Below are 26904 nucleotides of genomic sequence, written 5' to 3'. Positions count from 1 at the left end.
TCTCAAGTGGGGACACTCTTCACACCTCGCAGGCCATGCTGGCATAAAAAAATCCATCCAGCTCATCTCTCGATTTTATTGGTGGCCTACCCTGGAAGCTGATGTTGTTGATTTCGTGCGGGCTTGTACAGTCTGTTCTCGGGACAAGACCCCTCGCCAGAAGCCTGCTGGTCTCCTCCATCCTCTGCCTGTTCCTGAGCGACCATGGTCTCAGATTGGTATGGACTTTATTACTGACTTACCTTTATCTCATGGCAACACAGTTATTTGGGTGGTCGTTGATCGATTCTCCAAGATGGCACATTTTATCCCTCTTCCAGGTCTTCCTTCTGCGCCTCAGTTGGCGAAACAATTTTTTATACACATTTTTCACCTTCACGGGCTTCCTACGCATATTGTCTCGGATAGAGGCGTTCAATTTGTGTCAAAATTCTGGAGGGCCCTCTGTAATCAACTTAAAATCAAATTAAACTTCTCGTCTTCTTATCATCCCCAATTCAATGGGCACGTGGAAAGAATTAATCAGGTTCTGGGTGACTATTTGCGACATTTTGTTTCCTCTCGCCAGGATGACTGGGCAGATCTTCTACCATGGGCCAAATTCTCGTACAGTCTCTGAGTCTTCCGCTAAATCCCCATTTTTTGTGGTGTACGGCCGTCACCCTCTTCCCCCCCTTCCCACTCCCATGTCTTCTGGTTTGCCCGCTGTTGATGAGGTGACTCGGGACTTCTCCACCATCTGGAAAGAGACTCAAAATTCTCTCTTACAAGCCTCATCCCGGATGAAGAAACATGCCGATAGAGACAAAGTATGGCTCTCCGCCAAGTATGTCCGCTTTCGTGTCCCCAGTTATAAACTGGGACCACGTTATCTTGGTCCTTTCAAAATCAAGTGCCAAATCAACCCTGTCTCTTACAAACTCCTTCTTCCTCCTTCTCTCCGTATTCCTAATGCTTTCCATGTCTCTCTCCTTAAACCACTCATCATTAACCGCTTCTCTCCCAAGGTTGTTGCTCCCACTCCAGTTTCCGAGTCCTCTGACATCTTTTCGGTGAAAGAAATTCTGGCATCCAAGACAGTCAGAGGTAAAAAAAAAAATTCTTGTTGATTGGGAGAATTGCGGCCCAGAGGAGAGGTCATGGGAACCCGAGGACAACATCCTTGACCAGAACCTTATCCTCAAATTCTCAGGTTCCAAAAAGAGGGGGAGACCCAAGGGGGGGGTACTGTTACGCCGAGCGCTCCGGGTCCCCGCTCCTCCCCGAAGCGCTCGCAGCCTTCTCCTATTCGCAGCACCCCGTTCAGACCTGCCGACCGGGTGCGCTGCGATAATGTTCCCAGCCGGGATGCGATTTGCGATGCGGCACGCACCTGCCCGCGATGCGCATCCCGACCCGCTTACCAGACTCGTTCCCCGTCTGTGCTGTCCCGGCGCGCGCGGCCCCGCTCCCTAGGGCATGCGCGCGCCGGGTCTTTGCGATTTAAAGGGCCGGTGCGCCACTGATTGGCTCATGGCTTTTAATCAGTACCTTCACCTGTGCACTTCCCTATTTATACCTCACTTCCCCTGCACTCCCTTGCCGGATCTTGTTGCCATTGTGCCAGTGAAAGTGTTTCCTTGTGTGTTCCTAGCCTGTGTTCCAGACCTCCTGCCTTTGCCCCTGACTACGATCCTTGCTGCCTGCCCTGACCTTCTGCTACGTCCGACCTTGCTCTTGTCTACTCCCTTGTACCGCGCTTATCTCAGCAGTCAGAGAGGTTGAGCCGTTGCCGGTGGATACGACCTGGTTGCTACCGCCGCTGCAAGACCATCCCGCTTTGAGGCGGGCTCTGGCGAAAACCAGTAGCAACTTAGAACCGGTCCATCGACACGGTCCACGCCAATCCCTCTCTGGCACAGAGGATCCACCTCCAGCCTGCCGAATCGTGACACCTATGTTCCCCGTTGCAGAGATATCGGCGTCCTGTCCCTCCGATGCTGCTGGCTTCTAAGGCTCGAAACATCACAGTTTAGGCAGCATATCGCCGGCCACAGTGATGTCCCGCATTGGCCGGTGATAGGCTGAGCACACTGTCATGTAAGGAGTCCAGGCCCCACCTTCTCCCTGCTGTCCGGGCTTCTTATAGGCGGGACATCACTCCGTCCGGCAATACGCTGCCTGCACTTTGACGTGGTAAAATGAGTGATATCATTAAAAGTATAATTGGTGCCTGGGGGTGCCTGGTCCCTCCCCCCGTGATCCATTGGGGTGGAGAGGGGGCTTACCTCTCATCCTGTGCTGTCTGTGACTTTTTATTTGGTTGAGCCTGGCTGCACCATGCTCTACCAAATAAGCAACGAAAACAGATCAATGCAGTTCAATAGAACTGCATTGATCTGTATGAGAAATATAATGAATAGAAAAACAAAACAACGTAGTCTCAAGGTGATAACAGGTGCTCAACCCCAAGTGCAATTGTGTACACATACAATGGGGTAGAGGACCCGCACCTATGGACAAAAGTGGGGTTTCAATCCTGTGGTAAATATATACAATGGTATTAGCTAATCCTCAAAACTGATGTAAAAATGAGACAGTAGCCAGTATATCCTTATATGAAGGACATACCTGAGCCCCCACACCACACCAAGGTTTCTCATGTGATGCGGGACCTAACCACTAACCTTTTTTGCCTGGCCAGATGCATAGAACCAGGAACCAGATATACAGCAGCCTAAGGTCCAACTTGCAGACTGCTCCCCAGTCACCTCCAGTGTGAACTCAGCACACATACAATGGGAGGGGTGAGACAGTTTACAAGCCCCACCCTTGCTGGTCTAGATATAGCAGGCCTCACAGGTGAAACCCCCAACGCTACCCAATAAGATAAAAGGGTGCATTGGTATAAGCCTTAAAAGATGCTTGCCGGCTTATATTTGCATGGACATTGCTATAGCAGGAAACTCAACCCCAGGTGCAATTGTGCACCTTCGCTGGGGTGGAGGTCCTGCACTTGTCAACCGTTGCTAAGGGCGATGTCCCCAGCAAAAATTGCATACAATGGAGAATGCCTGCAGATGGTCACAAGTACCACAATCACATCCTGACACCTGATAAACGTGTATATGGATGCGTACAACATGACTAACTTTAAACAGAAAAACAAAACAACGTAGTCTTAAGGTGTGAACTCAGCACACATACAATGGGAGGGGGGAGACAGTTTACAAGCCCCACCCTTACAAGCAACGAAAACAGATCAATGCAGTTCAATAGAACTGCATTGATCTGTATGAGAAATCTAATGAATATATATGTGCTATAGTTTTCCCGCCCTGGTATGGAGCTTCACCTTGCTCTTAAGTAAACTCAGTCCCGAAACGTACCCTGAAACGTTGCATCAGACCCCGATGGATTCCTTATGGCATGTAAGATCTCTGCTAGCATACTGCATGTAAGATCTGATGTAAGATCTGTTTTTTTCATATCTTTGAAAGAAACAGGAAAATAAAATTAACCCCTTGGGGACGGAGCCCATTATGACCCTAAGGACAGGAGCATTTTTTTCAAATCTGACCACTGTCACTTTAAGCATAAAAAAAATTGTTTTTTCGTGACATATTCTGGGGGGCTTTTTTCCCATTTTCCCTTGTGAAAATGAAAAATGTAGGGTAACACCAGCATTTTAGTGAAAACATTTTTTTTTTCATTTTCCCATCCAAATTTTATGAAAATTCGTCAAACACCTGTGGGGTGTTAAGGCTCACTATACCCCTTGTCATGTTCTGTGACGGTGTAGTTTCAAAATGGGGTCACATGTGGGTATTTATGTTTTTGCATTTATGTCAGAACTGCTGTAAAATCAGCCACCCCTGTGCAAATCACCAATTTAGGCCTCAAATGTACATTTTACGCCCACATATGGGGTATTTCCATACTCAGGAGAAATTGCGTTACAAATTTTGGGGGGCTTTTTTTTTCCTTTTACTGGGGCAACATCAGCATGTTAGTGTAAACATTTTTATTTTTTTACACTAACAGGCTGGTGTAGTCCCCAACTTTTCCTTTTCATAAGGGGTAAAAGGAGGAAAAGCCCCCCAAAATTTGTAGGACAATTTCTCCAGAGTATGGAAATACCCCATATGTGGCCCTAAACTGTTTCCTTGAAATACGACAGAGCTCCGAAATGAGAGCGCTATGCGCATTTGAGGATAAAATTAGGGATTGCATAGGGGTATTCTACGCCAGTGATTCCCAAACAGGGTGCCTCCACCTGTTGCTAAACTCCCAGCATGCCTGAACAGTCAGTGGCTGTCCAGAAATGCTGGGAGTTGTTGTTTTGCAACAGCTGGAGGCTCCGTTTTGGAAACACTGCCGTACAATATGTTTTACATTTTTATTGGGGGGACAGTGTAAGGGGGTGTATATGTAGTGCTTTACCCTTTATTATGTGTTAGTGTAGTGTAGTGTAGTGTTTTTAGGGTACATTCGCACTGGCCGGTTACGGTGAGTTTCCCGCTAGGAGTTTGCGCTGCGGCGAAATATTTGTAAACCTGCCTGTGTGAATGTACCCTGCACATTCACATGGGGGGCAAACCTCCAGCTGTTTCAATACTACAACTCCCAACATGTACTGACAGACCGTGCATGCTGGGAGTTGTACTTTTGCAACAGCTGGAGGCACACTGGTTGGAAAATCTTCATTAAGTTTCTGTTACCTAACTCAGTATTTTCCAACCAGTGTGCCTCCAGCTGTTGCAAAACTACAACTCCCAGCATGTACTGACAGACCATGCATGCTGGGAGTTGTTACTTTTGCAACAGCTAGAGGCACACTGGTTGGAAAACCTTCAATTAGGTTCTGTTACCTAACTCAGTATTTTCCAACCAGTGTGCCTCCAGCTGTTGCAAAACTACAACTCCCGGCATATACTGATCGCCGAAGGGCATGCTGGGAGATGTAGTTATGCAAAAGCTGGAGGTACGCAACTACAACTCCCAGCATGCCGAGACAGCTGTTTGGGCATGCTGGAATTTGCAGTTTTGCAACATCTGGAGGACTACAGTTTATAGACCACTGTATAGTGGTCTCAAACTGTAGCCCTCCAGCAGTTGCAAAACTACATATTTCAGAATGCCCAAACAGCTATTTGGGCATGCTAGGAGTTGTAGTTTTGTAAGATCTGGAGAGATACAGTTTAGAGACCACTGTATAGTGGTCTCAAACTTTAGCCCTCCAGCTGTTGCAAAACTACATATTCCAGCATGCCCAAACAGCTGTCTGGGGATGCTGGGATTTGTAGTTTTGCAACATCTTGAGGGCTACAGGTTAGAGACCACTGTATAGTGGCACCCCTGCCACCTCACTCCTATCCTTTCAGGGGGATCGTAGGTGTCATGGACAACCGCAATCCCCCCTCCGGGTCACCATAAATCCTGTATGATCCAGAATTGGCGCAAATCACAAGTGTGAATTCACTTGCGATTTGCGCCGATCGCCGACATGGGGGGTTTGATGACCCCGCTGGACATTTGCACAGGGTAAACAAAGAAACAGGGTTTCCGGCTCCCGATTTGGAGTAAAAAATATTCGAGCTTTATTTCATATCAAGTTAAAATCCAAATGTAGCATAAGAAAGAAAGAACAGGATAAAAATGAACACTCATGAAACGCACCAACACGTTTCAACTTATTTCTAAGTCTTAGTCATAACTAAGACTTAGAAATAAGTCGAAACGCGTTTGTGCGTTTCGTGAGTGTTCGCATTTATCCTGTTCTTTCTTTCTTATGCTACATTTGGATTTTAACTTGATATGAAATAAAGCCTGAATATTTTTTACTCCAAGTCGAGAGCCGGAAACCCTGTTTCTTTGTTTGCCAATTAGTACACCTGAGGACCCAGCCTCAGTGCTTTGTTCTCGAGCTTCCACGAGGAGAGGTTGTGCTGGACGTCTGGACTTTAAAACAGTGAGTGAGCTGATCCAATCTTTTTCTATAAATTTGTATTTGCATGGGGTGCCTGCTGATCGATATCAGCAGTCACCCTGGTCCGGTCCCTGCCCGGCGCGCTGCGGGGACAGAAATTCCCACGGGCGTATGCATACGCCCTTCGTCCTTAAGTACCAGTACGCAAGGGCGTATGCATATGCCCTTCGTCCCCAACAGGTTAATAAAGGTCCTTTGCCCACTCTTGTTATATGAAGCATGCTCCGGAGCAACCAGGACCCGCTGCTAATGCCAGACATCGATAGTCGGGCTGATGTCCTGTATTAAAGAGGTACTCCGGTGGTTAAGATTTTTGGCTATATTGCATCTTCTTTTAATGTTCATGTTTTTTGTAATTGACATGTATTATATGTTTGTGTAGCATGTGTCTTTTTTTCTTACCTGTTTATGGGTCAGGAAGTTCTGTAGTTCTGTTTTGGATCTCTGACTGTTGTTCACAGGTTAGGATTAGGCTGTGGACAAGATGTCATGGCTTTTTTTTTTCTCTGTTCTTTCAAAACTGCATGACAGAGGTAGGCCACGCCCCCTCATCTCCCCCTCCAGGGGGTCACAGGTGTGCATCACACATCTCCTCATCTCCCCCTCCCCCTGCTTTGTCTTCTGAGGACGCAGTTCTGCACTAAAAGAGGACAGAGAAGATGTATGTGAAGTGATAACAAGGTGCACGGGCTGGGGATGTATAGACTGCAGGGGAATAAATGTCGGACTGTGAATGATTTCTATGTGTGAAGGAGGGGGGGGGGGACTCCTGAATGACACATGCTGGGAGTTGTGGTCCCTGTTATGTGTGTATGCTAGTGTGTACAAACCAGTCTGCCAACAGATGTATCAAAACTACAACTTTAGTTTTGCAACAGCTGGAGGCACACTGGTTGGGAAGCACTGTCCTAGCCTATTCAGCATACACATCATGTTACACCAGTGTTTTCAAACCAGTGTGCCTCCAGCTGTTGTAAAACTACAATTCCCAGCATTCCCTGAAAGCCTTTGAGCATGCTGGGAGTTGTAGTTTTGCAACAGCTGGAGGCACACTGATTGGGAAACACTGGCCTAGCCTATTCAGTATATTACAAGTGCATTGTTTCCCAACCAAGGTGTCTTCAGCTGTATCAAAACTAAAACTCCCTGCATGCCCAGACAGCTTTTTCCTGTCCGGGCATGCTGGTAGTAGTAGTTTTGCAACACCTGGAGGCACCCTGGTTGGGAAACACTGGTGTATGCCCTATAGAGGTGTGGTGAACTACAACCCCCAGGAGACTACAGAGGCAGCATGCTGGTGTTATACCACAGACTGAAGACCTGAATGACACATGCTGGGAGTTGTAGTCCCTTTTGTGTGTGTATGCCAGTGTATCCCAACCAGGACTGATTTATATTAGTGTGCTGTGTATAAGGGGGACAACCCGGGAAAATAGTAGGGTGGGTAAAGGGCGGAACAAACAAACAAAAAAAAAAAAAGGAGCCACCCAAAACCAGCAAGGCATGTGGCATGCTGGGATTTGTAGTTTTCAGCACAGCAAGAAACAGGAAATAGAAGCAAAGATAGGAAAACAAAGTGGGGGATAAAAAGACAACAAAGAGCGGAAAGAGAGTAGGCTAAACAACAAAAATACAAATGAAACAAAACAAATAGGGTAAGTCAAAAACTGAAAAACACGTTGACCACCGGAGTACCCCTTTAACCCTATAGATGCCACAATCAAAGTTGTTTACAGTGTCTAAAACAGGGGAAAAGTCATCCCGGCTAGATAAGCGGGCTGTTTAGGACCGCCACGGTGAAATCGTGGTGTCCCGAACAGCTGAGAGGGAGAGCCCTTACCTGCCTCCTCTGCGTCCGATCTGTGCCTCGATGCTCCAGTCAGCCATGAGAGGCTGGAGCATTTGAGCATGAATAACACTGATCAGTACTATGCTATTGCATAGCATTGTTCAGTGTATGCAATCTAAGCATTGCATGTAATAGTCCCTTATGGGGACTTAACCTGTTGGGGACGAAGGGCGTATGCATAGGCCCTTGCGTCCTGGTACTTAAGGACGAAGGGCGTATCCATACGCCCGTGGGAATTTCGGTCCCCGCCGGGCGGGGACCGGGCCGGGGTGACTGCTGATATCTATCAGCAGGCACCCCGTGCAAATGCCCAGGGGGGTCATTAGACCCCCCCATGTCGGCGATCGGCGCAAATCGCAAGTGAATTCACACTTGCGATTTACGCCGATTCCGGGTCATTACGGGTCTATAGTGACCCGGTGACCCGGAATAGAAGGGGGATCGCGGGTGTCTAAGACTCCCACGATCCCCCTAAAGCGATAGGAGTGAGGTGGCAGAGTTGCCACCCCTCCTATCTCTGCTATTGGTGGTCTAGATGCGACCACCAATAGCAGATCTGGGGCGGGGGGGTTTACTTTCGTTTTCCCCGTCCTGCCCTCCCACAATAGGCGGGGCAGAACGGGGAAAATGAAGAGGAGCGGCACCGGAGTCCACTTACCCCTCTGGAGGCAGCGGAGCGACGGGGATCGGCGGGCGGTGACGGAGATCTGCGGCGGCGTGCGGCAGAAGAGGACGGCTCCCGGATGCGACAGAAGCCGGTGAGTAGTTGCCTAGCAACATCTAGAGGGCTACAGTCTGAGACCACTATAGTGGTCTCTAGACTGTAGCCCTCCAGATGTTGCAAAACTACAACTCCCAGCATGCCCAGACAGCTGTTTGCTGTGTGGGCATGCTGGAATTTGTAGTTTTGCAATAGCTGGAGGTCTGCAGTTTAGAGACCACTGCACAGTGATCTCTATACTGCCCTCTAGATCTTGCAAAACTACAACTCTTAGCATGCCCACACAGCTGTTTGCTGTTTGGGCATGCTGGGAGTTGTAGTTTTGCAACATCTGGAGGTCAACAGTTTGGAGATCAATGTTCAGTGGTCTCTAAATTGTAGCACTCCAGATGTTGCAAAACTACAAATTCCAGCATGCCCACACAGAAAACAGCTGTCTCGGCATGCTGGGAGTTGTAGTTGCGTACCTCCAGCTGTTGCATAACTACATCTCCCAGCATGCCCTTCTGTGATCAGTCATGCTGGGAATTGTAGTTTTGCAACAGCTGGAGGCACACTGGTTGGAAAATACTGAGTTAGGTAACAGAACCTAACTCAGTATTTTCCAACCAGTGTGCCTACAGCTGTTTCAAAACTACAACTCCCAGCATGTACTGACAGACCGTGCATGCTGGGAGTTGTAGTTTTGCAACAGCTGGAGGCTCACTGGTTGGAAAATACTGAGTTAGGTAACAGAACCTAACTGAAGGTTTTCCAACCAGTGTGCCTCCAGCTGTTGCAAAACTACAACTCCCAGCATGTACTGACAGACCGTGCATGCTGGGAGTTGTAGTTTTGAAACAGCTGGAGGTTTGCCGCCCCCCCCCCCCCATGTGAACGTACAGGGTACATTCACACGGGCGGGTTTACAGCAAGTTTCCTGCTTCAAGTATGAGCTGCTGCAAATTTTTTGCCGCAGCGCAAATTCCTAGCGGGAAACTCACCGTAACCCGCCAGTGTGAATGTACCCTAAAAACACTACACTACACTAACACCTAATAAAGGGTAAAACACTACATATACACCCCCTTACATTGTCCCCCCAATAAAAATGAAAAACGTATTGTACAGCAGTGTTTCCAAAACGGAGCCTCCAGCTGTTGCAAAACAACAACTCCCAGCATTTCCGGACAGCCACTGACTGTCCAGGCATGCTGGGAGTTTAGCAACAGCTGGAGGCACCCTGTTTGGGAATCACTGGCATAGAATACCCCTATGTCCACCCCTATGCAATCTCTAATTTAGATCTCAAATGCGCATGGTGCTCTCTCACTTTGGAGCCCTGTCGTATTTCAAGGAAACAGTTTAGGGACACATATGGGGTATCGCCGTACTCGGGAGAAATTGCACTACAAATTTTGGGGGGGCTTTTTCTCCTTTTACCCCTTATGAAAAGGAAAAGTTGGGGTCTACACCAGCCTGTTAGTGTAAAAAAAAAATTTTTTTCACTAACATGCTGGTGTTGCCCTTTACTTTTTATTTTCACAAGAGGTAAAAGGAAAAAAAGCCCCCCAAAATTTGTAATGCAATTTCTCCTGAGTACAGAAATACCCCATATGTGGGCATAAAATGTTCTGCGGGCGCATAACAAGGCTCAAGAGTGAGAGCTCACTATGTACATTTGAGGCCTAAATTGGTGATTTGCACAGGGGTGGCTGATTTTACAGCGGTTGTGACATAAACCCAAAAAAATAAATACCCACATGTGACCCCATTTTGGAAACTACACCCCTCACGGAATGTAATAAGGGGTACAGTGAGCATTTACGCGCCACAGGGGTCTGACAGATTTTTGGAACAGCGGTACGTGAAAATGAAAAATGTAATTTTTTTGTTTGCACAGCCCACTGTTCCAAAGATCTGTCAAATGCCAGTGGGGTGTAAATGCTCACTGTACCCCTTATTACATTCTGTGAGGGGTATAGTTTCCAAAATGGGGTCACATGTGGGGGGGTCCACTGTTCTGGCACCATGGGGGGCTTTGTAAATGCACATGGAACCCCGACTTCCATTCCAAACAAATTATCTCTCTAAAAGCTCAATGGCGCTCCTTCTCATCTGAGCGCTGTAGTTCGCTCGCAGTGCACTTGACGTCCAAACATGGGGTATTTCCATACTCAGAAGAAATGGGATTACAAATTTTGGGGGGCATTTTCTCCTATTACCCTTTGTAAAAAAGTAAAATTTGGGGAAAAACCTGCATTTTTGTGAAAACATTTTTTTTTCATTTACACATCCGACTTTAACAAAAAGTTGTCAAACACCTGTGGGGTGTTAAGGCTCACCGTACCCCTTGTTACGTTCCTTGAGGGGTGTTGTTTCCATAATAGTGTGCGATGTGGTTTTTTTTTTGCTGTCCTGGCACCATAGGGGCTTTCTAAATGTGACATGCCCCCCAAAAACCATTTCAGAAAAATTCACTCTCCTAAATCCCATTGTTGCTCCTTCGCTTCTGAGCCCTCTAGTGCACCCGCCGAACACTTGACATACACATATTAGGTATTTTCTTACTCAAGAGAAATTGGGTTACAAATTTTTAGAGGATTTTTTTCCTTTTACCCCTTGTAAAAATTCAAAAACTGGGTCTACAAGAACATGCCAGTGTAAAAAATGAATATTTTGAATTTTCTCCTTCACTTTGCTGCTATTCCTGTGAAACACCTAAAGGGTTAACACACTTACTGAATGTCATTTTGAATACTTTGAGGGGTGTAGTTTTTATAATGGGGTCATTTATCGGGTATTTCTAACCAGAAGACCCTTCAAATCCACTTCAAACCTGAACTGGTCCCTGAAAAATTCCGATTTTGAAAATCTTGCAAAAAATTGGAAAATTGTTGCTGAACTTTGAAGCCCTCTGATGTTTTCCAAAAGTAAAAACTCATCAATTTTATGATGCAAACATAAAGTAGACATATTTTATATGTGAATCAATATATAATTTATTTGGAATATCCATATTCCTTATAAGCAGAGAGCTTCAAAGTTAGAAAAATGCAAAATTTTAAAATTTTTCATGAAATTTTTAATTTTTTCACCAAGAAAGGATGCAAGTATTGCCGAAAATTTACCACTTACATAAAGTAGAATATGTCAAGAAAAAACAATCTTGGAATAAAATTTATAAGTAAAAGCATCCCAGAGTTATTAATGCTTAAAGTGACAGTGGTCAGATTTGCAAAAAATGCTCCCGTTCTTAGGGTCATAATGGGCTCCGTCCCCAAGGGGTTAAAGGGGTTATCCAGGAAAAAACTTTTTTTTATATATCAATTGGCTCCAGAAAGTTAAACAGATTTGTAAATTAAATAAATTAACTAGCGCTGGATGGGTTTGGATATGATCAGTGGCTGGACTGCTGCTTAGCCAATAGATGTGCTCCCCTGTTGATGCACACCAATATATAGTGGATATAGCAAAAAATAGTATTGAATTGGCAAGCGCTGAATCAGACACATATCGATTAAAGGTATGTAGTAGGAACTAACCTGTAAAAGCTGTAGAAGGAGGGGGAGATCCTGATGATATAGAAGGAACTGTAAGTGGTGTGGGGGAGTGCTCTCCTGATGACTAAAAATGAATACACAGTGACTTAATTATGTAAAATGATATGCGTGTCATTAGATTTGAACTCTGACTATATAGCGTGGTCTACCTTTAAATGATCAGTCGCGCTGGTGCAAGCGATGAAGGTTCGAACGGCTGGTGTGGTAAGCTGAGAGGGTGATATTCCTGTGGTATAAAATGGGTTAAAACAATCTGGTTATAATGAGAGGAGTGGTGAACGATTTCGGCAAAGTCGTTCCTATTGATACCTGTTAAAGAGCTGTATTGCTGAATCCGTATGGGTATTATAGAGGAGAATGCTTGATACTGTATGCCTGCGTAGGCTCTCCCTGAGGGTGCTCCAGAGGTTGAAAGTGCGAGAAGAATCCCTTTCTACTGTTCAACACTGAATAATTAGCAAAAATAATGTTCAGCAAAAATAATGTTGTCACAGCTAAGTATTGCAGGCTAATGGATGTCGGCAAAGTATATACGTATTTTCATAAATAGCTGTTTGCTATTATAGCATTGAGTGGCGTACCTGATGTGGCTCCCGCTGGTGTCTGTTGCACGATTAGCGCTATTACGGGCCCTCAATGGAGGTGCTGCTGGATTGGTAAACGGGTATGGAATTGAAGTCCTGTCCGGGAATAGTTTTTTGTAATCCGGTTAGCTGAAAGGAGCGTTTGGCGGCAGTGGGAATGTGCCCCGGCCGGTGGCGCCTCAACCTACCTGCACGCTCGCTGTTAGATGATTCAGGTGGAGGTGATTTGGATCTGAGTGACGTCACTACGGACCCCTAAAAGCGCAGCGAGGAGAGAGCAGGTACCGCCGGGGGCTAGACGTGTAGTGCGTCTTCAAAGGAGCTGCGGCCGCAGGCATGCCGAAATCGTTCACCACTCCTCTCATTATAACCAGATTGTTTTAACCCATTTTATACCACAGGAATATTACCCTCTCAGCTTACCACACCAGCCGTTCGAACCTTCATCGCTTGCACCAGCGCGACTGATCATTTAAAAGTAGACCACGCTATATAGACAGAGTTCAAATCTAATGACAAGCATATCATTTTACATAATTAAGTCACTGTGTATTCATTTTTAGTCATCAGGAGAGCACTCCCCCACACCACTTACAGTTCCTTCTATATCATCAGGATCTCCCCCTCCTTCTACAGCTTTTACAGGTTAGTTCCTACTACATACCTTTAATCGATATGTGTCTGATTCAGCGCTTGCCAATTCAATAAGATTTGTAAATTACTTCTATTAAAAAATCTTAATCCTTTCAGTACTTATGAGCTTCTGAAGTTTAGGCTGTTCTTTTCTGTCGAAGTAATCTCTGATGACATGTGTCTCGGGAACCGCCCAGTTTAGAAGAGGTTTGCTATGGGAATTTGCTTCTAAACTGGGCATTTCCAAAGACACGTGTTATCAGAGATTACTTACACAGAAAAGAACAACCTTAACTTCAGAAGCTCATAAGTACTGAAATGATTAAGATTTTTTATTAGAAGTAATTTACAAATCTGTTTAACTTTCTGGAACCAGTTGATATATAAAAAAAAGTTTTTTCCTGGAATACCCCTTTAAAAATAGTGTTAAAAAAAAGTTAATGATGGTTAAAATATTATGTTATTTAATCTGCTTGGTCAATGGCGTACATATAAAAAAAAAAATACCAAAGTCCTGATAGGACAGGAGAAAGCTCAAAGGAGTACTATCAGACAGGGGAGAGCACAGAGGAGTGCTAGTCCACCCTTACTTACTGGACTTTGTCCATGCCTGTGCTTTAGCTTGGACAAAGCCATGATTTTATAAGCCATCATTTCTATAAAAAGAAAATTTTATTTTCTTATGAAGTACATTTGAAAGATTAATGTTTTGCCAAGATGTACAATATATAAAAAGTTTTTGTATCTGACAGTGCCCATTTAAGTGGTTAAAAAAATGCAAACATTTTTAACAAAATAACTATCCTTAAACTTTCCCTATTCTGACCACTATAGCTTTCTTACGTTTAATGGCTCAGTTTTGCGCCATGATCTGTAGTTTTTATCAGTACCAGGTTTGCCTATATTTGACTTTTTTTTTTAACACCTTTTAATGACTTTTTTCTGGGATGTGATGTGACCAAAATCAGCAATTTTGACTTTACTATTTTTTTTTACGTTTACACCCATCATGGGATCATTATTAGTAATACAGCAGTGGCTTATTTCTATATTTAAAAACTATTTTTCTACAATTTGTTTCACATTTTTAATTCCCCATTTTTAAGAACTATTTATAGGAATGTTTTGATTGCAGTAGCAGTGTTCAACGACATAGCAATAATCAGTAAAATCAGCGACTATACCATAGGGTACCCTGAGAGTTCTATACCATAGGGAAAGAGACCTCTGGCTGCCATCTTCACTCATCGGACCCCCATGACCGTGCTGCTGTGAGGCGTCACTAAGCCCCACAACTGCTTTAGATGCCGAAATTATGGCGGACATCGTGATTGTGGATATCCGCCATTAACAGTAAGGACCCGCCCTGTATGAAGCGAAAGCAGTTCCTGTGCTTTCATGTGCATGATGTTAGTGTACATGGCACGATTATGTACATTTACATTGTGTGTCTCTAAAGGGGTTACCGAGTAGTAGAAAAACAGCTAATTTCTTTAAAAAACAACACCACACCTGTCCGCATGTTGTGTGTGGTATTATAACTTTGCTTCATTTACTTCATTGGAACTAAGCTTCAGATTCACTCCCAACTTGCAGAAAAATTTGATAGTTTTGACTTCTTTCTGTAAAGTTCATGGGGCAGTATATGTTTTATATTTATATTGTTTTTCAGGAACCATGTTAGTATGAAACCATGTAAGTCATGGCATACTCTATTCCACAGTATATTAAGGAGGTTTTCTCCCCTAGACAACATGCATTTTAGGAGAGAATATAAATGATGTCCAACACCCAGCTGTACTATTTGCATAAGGCCTTATACTAAGTCTTTGATATTACATGCATCAATTTTGTGTAACTTGGCCAGTTAGCATTATGCAGGGCAATCTTTTTGACTGCTTGTCATTATTGGTAGTCTAGCACTGAAACTATCCAATGTGTGTTTATTGTCTAAAACATTAGCACTACAGAGGCAAGTGACACGAGAGGCACAACAGCACAAGTATGAACTGCATGGGAAATTACAAGAGTTGCAAGAAGATATACAAGATGAAAGAGATGAAAAGCAGGCAATATATAATGGTAAGTGCTAATGAAAGAAAAGGGGAGTTTGGGGAGATTTGTCAATATTGGTGTGGCTGAACATTTTTACGCCTTTATTTTTGGTTGTGTGAAGGTGTACTGGCACCTTTTTTTTTTTCATCATAGGGTCAAAATGCGTTGTTAAATGGTGTTTCCCTAGCATGTGTCAGCAGCACAATAATAGCAGCAGCACAATAATTGGTTAACATTTTCCCCTGTGAGCTAGCAGGACTTTGGAATTTTTGATGACTAATTAAGAAGCACCCTTTGGTATATAAGGGCCCTTCTCCCCACAGTCAGTGAGTATTTGTTCATCCTGTGAGCAGGACTAGGTTCACCTCCTCCTCTATACTCTTCAGTGCTGTAACAATCCAAAGAAATGTTTGTCTTTTTGATTTTTCATCATCCTGCCGCAGGGTTAGCGTGGTCTGACTAATATATGTGTCATAATATCTGCACAACTCTGTGATGTGCCACTGCAGAGTACTGTGTCTAAGAGTGCGCGTGCATCGGCATCTCCACTACTTACAGAGCAGACCTTGCGCATCACACTGACATCACTCCAGACCTGCAATGTATCCTTTTTTTTTTTAGATATGTATACAGCTCAGGATGTTGCTAACTGCTGTTGGTAAGCAGCAGGGGCAAGTACAAAACTAAAATTAAGTTGCTGAATTCTGTATTCATATCTGTGGAGAGGGAGGTTCTGTAAGCGGGACTGAAGTCCTGATGGTGCAAAAAGAGGTATTTAAACATCCAAATGCCTGGATTTGGGTCTCTTTGAGCTGTTGCAGTGTAGATTGTTGCGCCATGGTGTTTTTGTGTTTCTCTTAGTACAGACCTGCTTTAAAGGGGTACTAGGGGGAACTAAACCCATAGCCCAGCCTTTCCCTCTCACCAACCTATTTATTTGAAATATCATTCATTAGCTATATAGAGCAGTTTCTCTCTTTTAGCTGTCACTTACATGCAGTGAGTGAGACAAAGACATCATAATCTGATCCTGGTTATCTCTTTGCAAACCCCACTCAATGAGACTAGCCCCCATCCTTCTGCAAGACAAACACCACGTGATTTGGATTCTGGATTTAAAGCCACACCTCCCCTCCCTCTCCCAGCAGAGAAGGCCAGTCTCACACATAAGGCTGCTCTTTTCCTGCTGTAGATCTTATCACTGACTGCTGCCATTCAGAGCATAGCAGGATTTATTTATCTGGGTGAAAGGATAGTTTGAAAGAAAAGACATGTAGTTTGTGCTGCTGACAACAACACAGCATGCACAGAAATAGTAAGAGCAATTGTCTGGCAGTCATTACACAGAGCCACACTGACTGCTGGGACTTGTAGTCTGGGCTGCAAGCAAGGAAAAAGAAAGGGGCCAAAGGAGCTGGCAAAATCCTTTCTTTTCTCATATATTTTACAGTTAGTACAGGATATTTTATTTTGTACTTTATAGATGTCATTCAGGGATTCTGAAGGTAGAGACTCCATTGGAATGTCCACCCAGAAGCGCAAGCATCTAACTTGCAGAGAATGTCTAAATCCTCTCCCTGATGGCTATGAATATGTGTCATGTCAATCATGCGGTCCATACCTTCCTAAATCTGCAGAGGCCACTATTCATGATCTCTAAGTCTGGGTTAAAGAATGTGTAATGGTTAGAGATAAGCAAATCGAAGCTGACGAAGTCGAATTTGTTCCGAATTTCATGAAAAATTTGATTCAGAATGAATCCGAATTTTGTTGTGCTTCATGGTAATGAATCGCTTCATTTACTAAATTTTGTACGGAGGGCAGTAAGTGTAAAAGCACTAGATTGTTAAGCTTATTTCTGGTGCATCCGTACTGGGGTGTACTGCTGTAAAAATGTGAAAAATATTCTGGTGAAAGCTAATAGGAGGCAGTAAGTGTAAATGCACTAGATTGTTACGCTTATTTCTGTTGCAACCGTACTGGGGTGTACTACTCCAAAAAAAAGTGAAATATATACGCACTCCGCTGTTGTACGTGTTTTCTGTTTCAAGCGTATAGTAGTGGCCTGAGGGTATGTTCACACTGAGGAATTGGGGCGGAAATCAAGCAGAAATTCTCTGCCTCAAAATATTGTTACTTTTCCACAAGAAAAGATTTAGCGCGGAATTGGCGCGGAAGTCACGCGGAAGTCGCGCGGAATTCTGCACAGAAATGCAGGTTTCATGCGGAGGAGGAGTATCAAATATTTCTATTCATAATTTTTTTTTTTCATGCAGAAATTCCGTGCGAATTCCGCGTGGAAATGCTTCTGACTGAAAAAAAAAATAACATTGATTTCTATGGGAGAACGACGCTGATTCCACCTGAAAGAACATGTTCTTTCTTCAAGCGGAACACACTTCCTCATCAGAATTCTGCTTGAGGAAATTCCTCAGTGTGAACTGAGGGGCAGAAATTCTGTACAACTCTATGGGGATTTCACTGCTGAATGATTTGGAGTGGAAAAAGCGAGCAGATTACTTGTGGAAATTCCTCTCCAATTCCTCAGTGTGAACATACACTGATAGTGTAAAAGCAGGGATATATACACACACATTGAGTGTTCCACAAGTTTCTGTTGCAGCCGCAGAGGGGCGTATTGCTCTATAAAAAGTCAAATTTATACGCACAACACTGTTCTACAAGTATGTCAGGCAGAGAAGTACCAGGCCGTGAACAGAGGAGTGGCAGGGGCCTAAATGCATCAGGCGCAGGCAGAGGTCACAGCAGAATAGGGGCACATGGCAGCAGGAGTCGCAGCGAGAGGTCTGAGCTCCCAGTATCAGCTAGCAGTCGTGTCTCGACCAGCAACCCTGCAGCCGTGATTGATTGGTTAATTTGGTCATCCACTTCATCCCAAATTACTTCCCCCAGTCAACAGTTGGTGGGTTTCTCAGACTCAACCCTCAATTGGTAGTTAGAGTAGTACCATTTAATAATATAGGATGAACATAATTTAATGGAATGGATCCCAGAACAGCATGAAATCTAATAAAACCTTGATAGAAGTGATGTGCATGGTTAATTAGCAACACCTAGGCCAGTGGATAGTGCTTCATCCAGGTCTTCCATCTCGACTCGCAGGTCCGTCTGTTGTTTAGCTTCCAAGCGTACGTCGTTTCGTAAAAACAATTGGACTTGACTGCTTCTATAATATCAGCTGTAGAAGAGACAGAAGAGGATTTCCACCTAGCTGCAAGTTGGGATCTGTAGGCTATTAGGATATGGCATAAAGGTGTTCTATAAGCGGCATCTGCTGTGTGAAGGCCTATGTTTAAAAGTGCAAGTTTGCTGGATATGGATAATGACCTGTGTGAAACCAGTTGTACTAATTCCTCCACACCTTTTTTCAATGTGTGAAGTAACTACCCATTACTACTTATGATTACTGGGTGTCACACTTTGCACATATTTCCGGTAAGTCTTCCTGTGACGAGAGAGGGGAGGACTACGGGATCTAGTCATGAAAAATCCTATTCTTTGCTGCAGAGTTATAGGTATGACTATAATATACTTTAAAACTGCTTATGTGACGTTTTATTTTTCAAGATGACCTATAATGATCTATCGGATATGTCTATAATATCCGCACATCCAAAGACATGATTCTGCAAATTAATATTTCTACATACAGCTGAGTGATTGCTTTAGTAATATTTATATAACTGTGTTATATTTGTTATGTATTGTTCCTTGGCCACGTTGTTTTCTTTGGCCAATCTTTCCTTTGTTTTAAATTTCTCAAAAAAAAAATCCAATAAAAATTAGTTAAACCAACTCTCAATTGGCATGGCCCTCTGTAGCATACAACTGCTAATAAGTACTGGAAGGATTAAAGGGGTACTTCACTGGAAAATATTTTCTTTTAAATCAGTGGCAGAAAGTTAAAACAGATTTGTAAATCACCTCTATTAAAACGTTGCAATCCTTCCAGTACTTATCAGCTGCTGTATGCTCCACAGGAAGTTATTTTCTTTTTGAATTTCCTTTCTGCCTGACGACAAGTGCTCTCTGCTGACACCTCTGTCTATGTCAGGAACTGTCCAGAGCAAGAGAGGTTTGCTATTAGGTTTTGCTCCTATTCTGGACAGTTCCTAAAATTGACAGAGGTGTCAGCAGAGAGCACTTGTGGTCAGGCAGAAAGGAAATTCAAAAAGAAAAGAACTTCCTGTGTATTGTACACTGGGGTACTGGAGTACTTCCTGTGTATTATAAGTATTCATAGTACTTCCTGTAGAAGGATTGGGATTTTTTATTGGGGTATGTTCAGGAAAAGCTATGTTACTATTCCATGTATAGCATTGTTTGTATACATGTCAGCATAGCATGATTGATATATCAATTGTTGTAACTTCAGGAGAAGCTTTGTTAATATTCCATATGTATTAGGAATTGGAGCGATAATCCATCGGGGAGCGCTCATAGTAATTTTTTCTTTGGTCACTAGCGTGCATAATGGTCTTATTTTGGATAGATTTATAACCTCAAAATACAATTACTAGTATGTGCTGTATTATAGTGGTGGACATTCTGTACAGCCATTTTCGTAGTGGCAAATATAAATATATTGGTGATACCCACTATCATATAAGTAATGGGTTAAAATAGCATAGGTAAAATCACAAAGTATGGTAAACAATATAACTAAATTATACAATATAAAATAATTGGATAATATGTAATCAGGGGTGGCAATAAATTAAAATGATATAATAATGTGCATAGTATATATATATATATATATATATATATATATATATATATATATATATATATTATACAGTGTGAAGGTTGGCTGGAAGAGCTAACCTAATTTGTTGGAGGAGTCTGGGCATGATTTAAGCAGAGACCACGACTCTCGGGTCTCTGCTACAGCACCGTGTAGCTTCCGGTCCGGCACTTCCTCTCATCGGGTGATCCGAGGTTCTCAGGTAAGGGCGCTTTCGGGCGCCTAGGTTTATTCTTCTTTTTTCTCATCCTGGTTCAGGGCATAGGGCTCAGCAGCCCTCAATCTTTTCACCTGACAAAGTGGTCAGGTCCTGGCCATAGCCGGCTGTAGTATCACATGTTCGGGCTGCGCAGAGCGCAAACGAGGTGGCGTGCGCACTTGGGTTTGTTTACTTCCGGGCAGTCACCCGGGCTTCTCGGAGCGGCGAATGTCATGGTCTGGGACGCCGCCCCGGTGCCCAGGAGTTCATACAGTAGGTAGCACGGGGGCTGCGTTCGAGTGGTGACATGGGTCAGGTTAGTACTTGATAGGGCGAGTCAGCCCAGTGTGTTGTGTGTAGGAGGCGCTGCTGGGTTCTGTCGCCTGGTCTGGGGTGTGCATACCCTGGAGCAGACCGAGGGAGGACCAGGGATTGCGCCAGCGTCGGGACATGACGAGCCTGTTATACCTGGTACCTGTCTCCCTAAGCTATGGGGTATACGGTGGCACTTGCAGCGTCCTGTGTGCATGTCATATGAACCAGTCACGTGCACTCCTTGTTGGCTGGCAGGGGGGTCAGGGCCGCAGCTTCATGATCAGCACAGGTTGATGGTAGTAGGGTTCGCTTATTAAGGTGCTTTTCATGCAAATCATTGTGTTAACCTGACGTTATAAATAGGTAACTGTAAGGAGTTGCGGTTAGGTATCATACTATACATTTATTAGCTTCATGTTACTGTTAGTAGGTATGTAGGTGCAAGTATGTACACCTAGGTGTGTACACACATGCGGGTGGGTAGGCGCGTTAGGTATACACACGTATATATTACATTTTAAACCTGGGTTAGTTAGCATGTGCTTAAACCCCACAGATATGATTGGTCGTTTTGGCTAACACATACCAGTTCTCGCAGTCATGTTTATTCTGGGCATGATATTTACGGTTGCATCGGTTTTCAGACTAAGCTACACTGACATAGCAAGTTTACGTTATTTATTTCAGATCCTATTCGGAGAGAGAAACCACTCCTACACGTCAATTTATCTAGTTATATTGTGCTAGGGTTTCTGAGTACGTACTATTTTCTTTATATCAGGGGGGGATTATTTGTGTTCTTAACCGGGTAACCAGCCACCTGGTATCTTAATCTTCTGCACCAGCCTACATTGCAGGTTAATCCTCTGTCTCTTTCTGGGCTTCATAAGCTTTTCCTGTTTCATCTTCAAGGTAGCTTGCCATTCATGTGCAATACCCTTTATCGCACGTTTCGAGTATCACACTGGGCTAGCAGCACTAATTGTCTTATTTTTTTTCTTTAGCAAGGTCCAGGGCATGCTTCGTGAGTATTAGGGCTGGGGAAATTACTTATTTACTCAATTGGGTGTGTATTTAAAGCTAGGTGTGCATTGGTATGCATACATGGATGTATTTTTTATAGGTAGGCACTGTTATGGTTAGCGGTAGATATGCGCACAGGGGGATGTTATCTTGCACGTGGTTATAGGTTTGAGGCAGATTGCCGAGTCAATCCTCGAGTCCTCGCATCTTAATTATACATACAGGGTTGTCAGTAGAGGCTGACTGCCCGCGGCAGTCCTTGCGCCTCGTAATCTGGCGTATTGTCACATATAGTTCACCTGTCTTGTCATAAAGCACTCCTTGAGGTTTATTGTCTCATCAATCCACGTGCCTCACGTCATTTTGTTTAGATAACACCGGTTTCTTTATGTCAGGTCACTCCTGACGGTACGTTATTGTCTTTCAGGAGATGTCTTACGTGGCAGAGAGTGTAGAAGGGGCCGCTGCCCCTCCTTCCACCGCTCCCCCTTCACCAGCAAGTTATTCGTCTGGCGGGAACGCGATGACGCTTAGGTCCTGGACCATCCCTAGTATTACGGCCGAACTTCATCATCAGGGAATTCCCTTCCCTGCCACGGCAAGGAAAGCCGAATTATTTAGGATCCTGAATTCCCACGAAGCTCATAGTTGTCATAGCCAAGAAGATCGTGATCCAGTATCTCTCGTACAGATCCATAAGATCTTAAACTCATTATCCACCTCGATGAACGAGATGCAGGATAGGTTAACTGCTCTGGAGTCCTGTCCTACTGCCACTACCTCGGCGGTACCCCCCGAGTGCAGCGGTCCCTCACCAACAGCAGGAACCTCCGCGGCCGTGGGCTTGGCAGGTTCAGACATTGGCACGCCACCAGTGGCAGCGGCCACTCCAGTCATTGCATCAGACCCACCGGTTGCGTCCAGCACGGGAGTGGTCGTACCTACTCTTAATCCGTCATCCGGGTTAAGTTCCGCAGGTACGTCCTCTCAAGCAGTCAGCCTCATCCCGGCATGTTTTATCCCTGAAGCCATCAGGAGAGGCATCCTCGAAGGGAAAGATGTTAATTTAGCATCTCTCCTGGTGGCTTCTCAGGACATCCTTGATAATAGAACCTTCACCTGCGGTGAGGTTTCGGTTGTGGTTAAGGCTAGGGTCCCCAGACTGAATAAGAAATTGAATATTCCCGAGTTTGTCCTTGCTTTTGGTCTGTTCAGAGATGTGGTGTGTGCTGCCAGTCCTCATAGGCGCATTGAACTAGACCAATACCTACACAAACTTGTGGATCTTGGATACAAGTACGGAGGGTTCGCGTTTTACGACTATCATCGCTCCTTTTCGGCTAAAGCCGCTGCGACATTGATCCAATTCCAGCAAGTTACAAATTGGGCTGTTCTGGACACAGAACTATTTTGCAGGCATTTTGCCGGCCTTAGGGCACCGTTGTGTGCCATTTGTCAATAATTTACAGACGCCACGAATTGGTGCGTTAATTCAACAGCCTGTACCTCGGCAGCAGAAAGTGGAGCGACCTCCAAGTCACAGTCAGGTTCCTCGGTGGACAAATTAGGCAGGCCTGTTCACTATTTAGGGAATGCACAGATATGCAACAATTTCAACCACTCATCGTGAAGATTTAGCTAGTGCTGATTGTTGCACATCTGCAGCATCTGTCATCGAGCTCTTCCCAAGAGCCAATGCCCCCCCAAAAAAACAGGACCGGAAGCATGACTAGGCGGGATAAACACCCTAGTCCTCAGAGAGTACCTCCAGGGTCATCCGGCTCCTGATCTGGTGGATTTCCTGAGTAAAGGCTTTGAGTCAGGGTTTTATACAGGCCTGGTTAGTTTACCCCAGGAAACGTTTGAATGCCGAAATTTGCCATCAGCTTCTACCAATCCTGGGACTGTCACGGAATTGTTAAGGAATGAGGTTGTTAAATGTTTTGTTATCAGTCCTTTCCCCAGGGCTCCGTATAACCAGTGGAGGGTGAGTCCCATCGGAGTTGCATGCGGCAAATTCTCTAATAAATATTGTATGATTTATGATTTGTCTGCCCCCCATTCTTGCAATATTCCTAGACTCAACTCTTTAATAGTGTTGAGCGGCATAGGCCATATTCGAATTCGCGAATATTCGCGAATATGTGGACGAATATTCGTCATATTCGCGAATATTCGCATATTCGTAATATTCTCGTTTTATTTTCGCATATGCGAATATTCGCGTATGCGAAAATTAACATATACGGAAATTTGCACCTACAAAAATGTGCTTTAGTGAAAATTTGCATATGCGAAAATTTGCATATGCAAATTTTCGCATATGCGAAAATTCGCACACCGGTCTCACACAGTAGTATTAGAGCCTTCTTTACACCACACAAGCTGGAAGCAGAGAGGGATGATCACTGTGATGTGTACTGTGAAGAAAAATAATGAAAAAAAAAAAAAAAAAAGAATATTCGTAATTACAAATATATAGCGCTATATTCGCGAATATTCGCGAATTCGCGAATATGCGATATTCGCGAATAAAATTCGAATTGCGAATATTCGCGAGCAACACTACTCTTTAATAGTTACATAGTTACATAGTTAGTACGGTCGAAAAAAGACATATGTCCATCAAGTTCAACCAGGGAATTAAGGAGTAGGGGTGTGGCGCGATATTGGGGAAGGGATGAGATTTTATATTTCTTCATAAGCATTAATGTTATTTTGCTCCAGGAATGTTTCTAATCCTGTTTTAAACTAATATGGGGCATTACCCATAATACCATCAGAAGAATTCACAATGAAATACACTTCTGTAGATGCAGCCATTCAGCGTATTCTGGACCTTGGCCCGGCACCTGGTTATCCAAAGCTGATATAACCGACGCTTTTAAATTACTACCTATTCATCCAGATTTTTGGCAGTGACATGACATCAAGTGGGAAGGGCAGTATTACTTCGCTACTTGCCTCACTTTCGGCTCTAAGAGCAGCCCTTGGCTTTTTTATGCATTTGCCACAGCCCTGGAATGGGTTTTGGTTAATCAGTGGTCCTGCGCTGATGTTCTTCACTATCTAGATGACTTTCTTTTACTAGAAAGTCCAAACGAGGTACCTAAAGATTTACAGACACTTTTGTCCGTGTTCAGCCGCTTGAATGTTCCAGTGGCCGATAAGAAAGTGGAGGGTCCCTGTACTTCCTTAACCTTTCTGGGGGTGGCGTTGGACACTGTAAACATGGTAGCCAGATTACCACAAGAGAAATTAGACCGCATTTGTACAGAAATCCATGGCATGGCTCGCTCCCCGGTCACTAACAGACACCAGTTACTGAGCCTTATAGCTATGCTCAACTTCGCCATGAGGATCATTCCTCAAGGCCGGTCTTTCATTTCCCGTTTACTGGCCCTGTTGCCGTCCGCTCCGGAAATGGACTCCCCGGTGGTCCTTGGTCAAGCAGCTAAAGCTGATCTTGTAATGTGGGACCAGTATCTCACAGGGTGGAACGGCATATCCATGTTCATTCCTACATCTAATACATCCTCACCAGTAGTTATTACCGATGTGGCCGCTTCAGCTGGATATGACGCTATTTTCAATAATCACTGGTTGTCAGAACCCTGGGCACCGGAACTTCTGGCTCTACCAGAGTTTTCCACTACTTCAGCCCTGTTCGAGATAGTCCCGATAGTTGCAGCAGCTCAAACTTGGGGACCCTTATGGCAGGGTCACACAGTAGTGTTTTACATAGTTACATAGTTAGTACGGTCGAAAAAAGACATTTGTCCATCAAGTTCAACCAGAGAATTGAAGGGTAGGGGTGTGGCGCGATATTGGGGAAGGGATGGGATTTTATATTTCTTCATAAGCATTAATGTTATTTTGTTCCAGGAATGTATCTAATCCTGTTTTAAAGCTGTAAATTTTTCCTGCTGTGACCAGTTCCTGAGGTAGACTGTTCCATAAGTTAACAGTTCTCATGGTAAAGAAGGCGTGTCGCCCCTTGAGGCTTAACTTTTTCTTCTCCAGATGGAGGGAGTGCCCCCTCGTCCTTTGGGGGGGTTTAACCTGGAACAGTTTTTCTCCATATTTTTTGTATGGGCCATTAATATACTTATATACGTTTATCATATCCCCCCTTAAACGTCTCTTCTCAAGACTAAACAATTGTAACTCCTTTAATCGATCCTCATAGCTAAGATGTTCCATGCCCCATATTAGTTTAGTCGCGCGTCTCTGCACCCTTTCCAGCTCCACAGTGTCCCTTTTATGGACAGGTGACCAAAACTGAACAGCATATTCCAGGTGAGGCCGTACCAATGTTTTATAAAGGGGGAGTATTATGTCCCTGTCCCTTGAGTCCATGCCTCTTTTGATGCATGACAATATCCTGCTGGCTTTGGAAGCAGCAGCCTGACATTGCATGCATTCTGTAGTCTGTGATCTGCAAGTACACCCAGATCCTTCTCTACCAGTGACTGCCAGTTTAATACCCCCTAAGACATACGATGCATGCAGGTTATTAGTACCCAGATGCATAACTTTACATTTATCCACATTGAACCTCATTTGCCAAGTGGATGCCCTGACACTTAGTCTATCCAAGTCATCTTGTAACCTATACACCTCCTCTATAGACTGTACCGTGCTACAAAGCTTGGTGTCATCTGCAAAGATAGGTTGGTTCAGACAGCCTTAATGGGGAAATTTCACATAAAGTGTATGTACATCGAAGGTAGCAGGAATACAGCGGTTGATCCACTCATGCTTTAATTTGCAGGTTTTCCAACAGGTCATGCCACAGGCAGACAGGGTAGCTACACCAGCACCTCCCCTCAGCTCATTGACTCTGGACTAAAAACTCATTTGTTAGGGGCTTTACAATTAATCATCAACTCCTTAGCCAAAAACACAGCCAGAGCCTACAAGGTTGCCTGGAATACTTTTCTTAAATTTACACATAAACATCTGTCTTCTTCTCCCTTCGACATCCAGTACATCCTAGCTTTTACGTCATTTTGCCACTCTTCTCTCAAATTATCTCACAGCACCATCCGCATTTATTTAGCAGGCATACAATATTTCTGTTCTTTAAATAATCCTAGCCTTCCTTCCATCTTAGGTACACACCCCATCAAAGCAGCTTTAAAAGGAATCCAAAAGTCTGAGAAACCCAGGTTGCCATCCAGAGTCCCCGTATCTGCTGCTGAGTTCCAGACGTTTAGCCGTATCCTCGATAGAAACCCGTTCGGG

General features: G+C 44.2%; 1 protein-coding gene across 5 annotated transcripts in view; it reads left to right on the top strand.

Moving 5' to 3' along the window:
- LOC130294586 (coiled-coil domain-containing protein 153-like) overlaps nt 1-26904 on the top strand; it is a 524168-nt gene that overhangs the window by 343936 nt on the left and 153328 nt on the right. For 4 of the 5 annotated variants that reach the window (XM_056544647.1, XM_056544648.1, XM_056544645.1 and 1 more), the window contains one exon: nt 15260-15379. In XM_056544647.1, the coding sequence (XP_056400622.1) occupies nt 15260-15379 (120 nt within the window). Of the gene's footprint in view, nt 1-15258; nt 15380-26904 lie in introns of those variants that run through there. The other variant, XM_056544643.1, reaches the window with a different exon arrangement.

Source organism: Hyla sarda, chromosome 10 (genome assembly GCF_029499605.1).
Source record: "Hyla sarda isolate aHylSar1 chromosome 10, aHylSar1.hap1, whole genome shotgun sequence".
Classification (NCBI taxonomy): domain Eukaryota; kingdom Metazoa; phylum Chordata; class Amphibia; order Anura; family Hylidae; genus Hyla; species Hyla sarda.
Note: the sequence above shows the minus strand (reverse complement) of the source record. Positions and strands in the feature narration are given on the sequence as shown.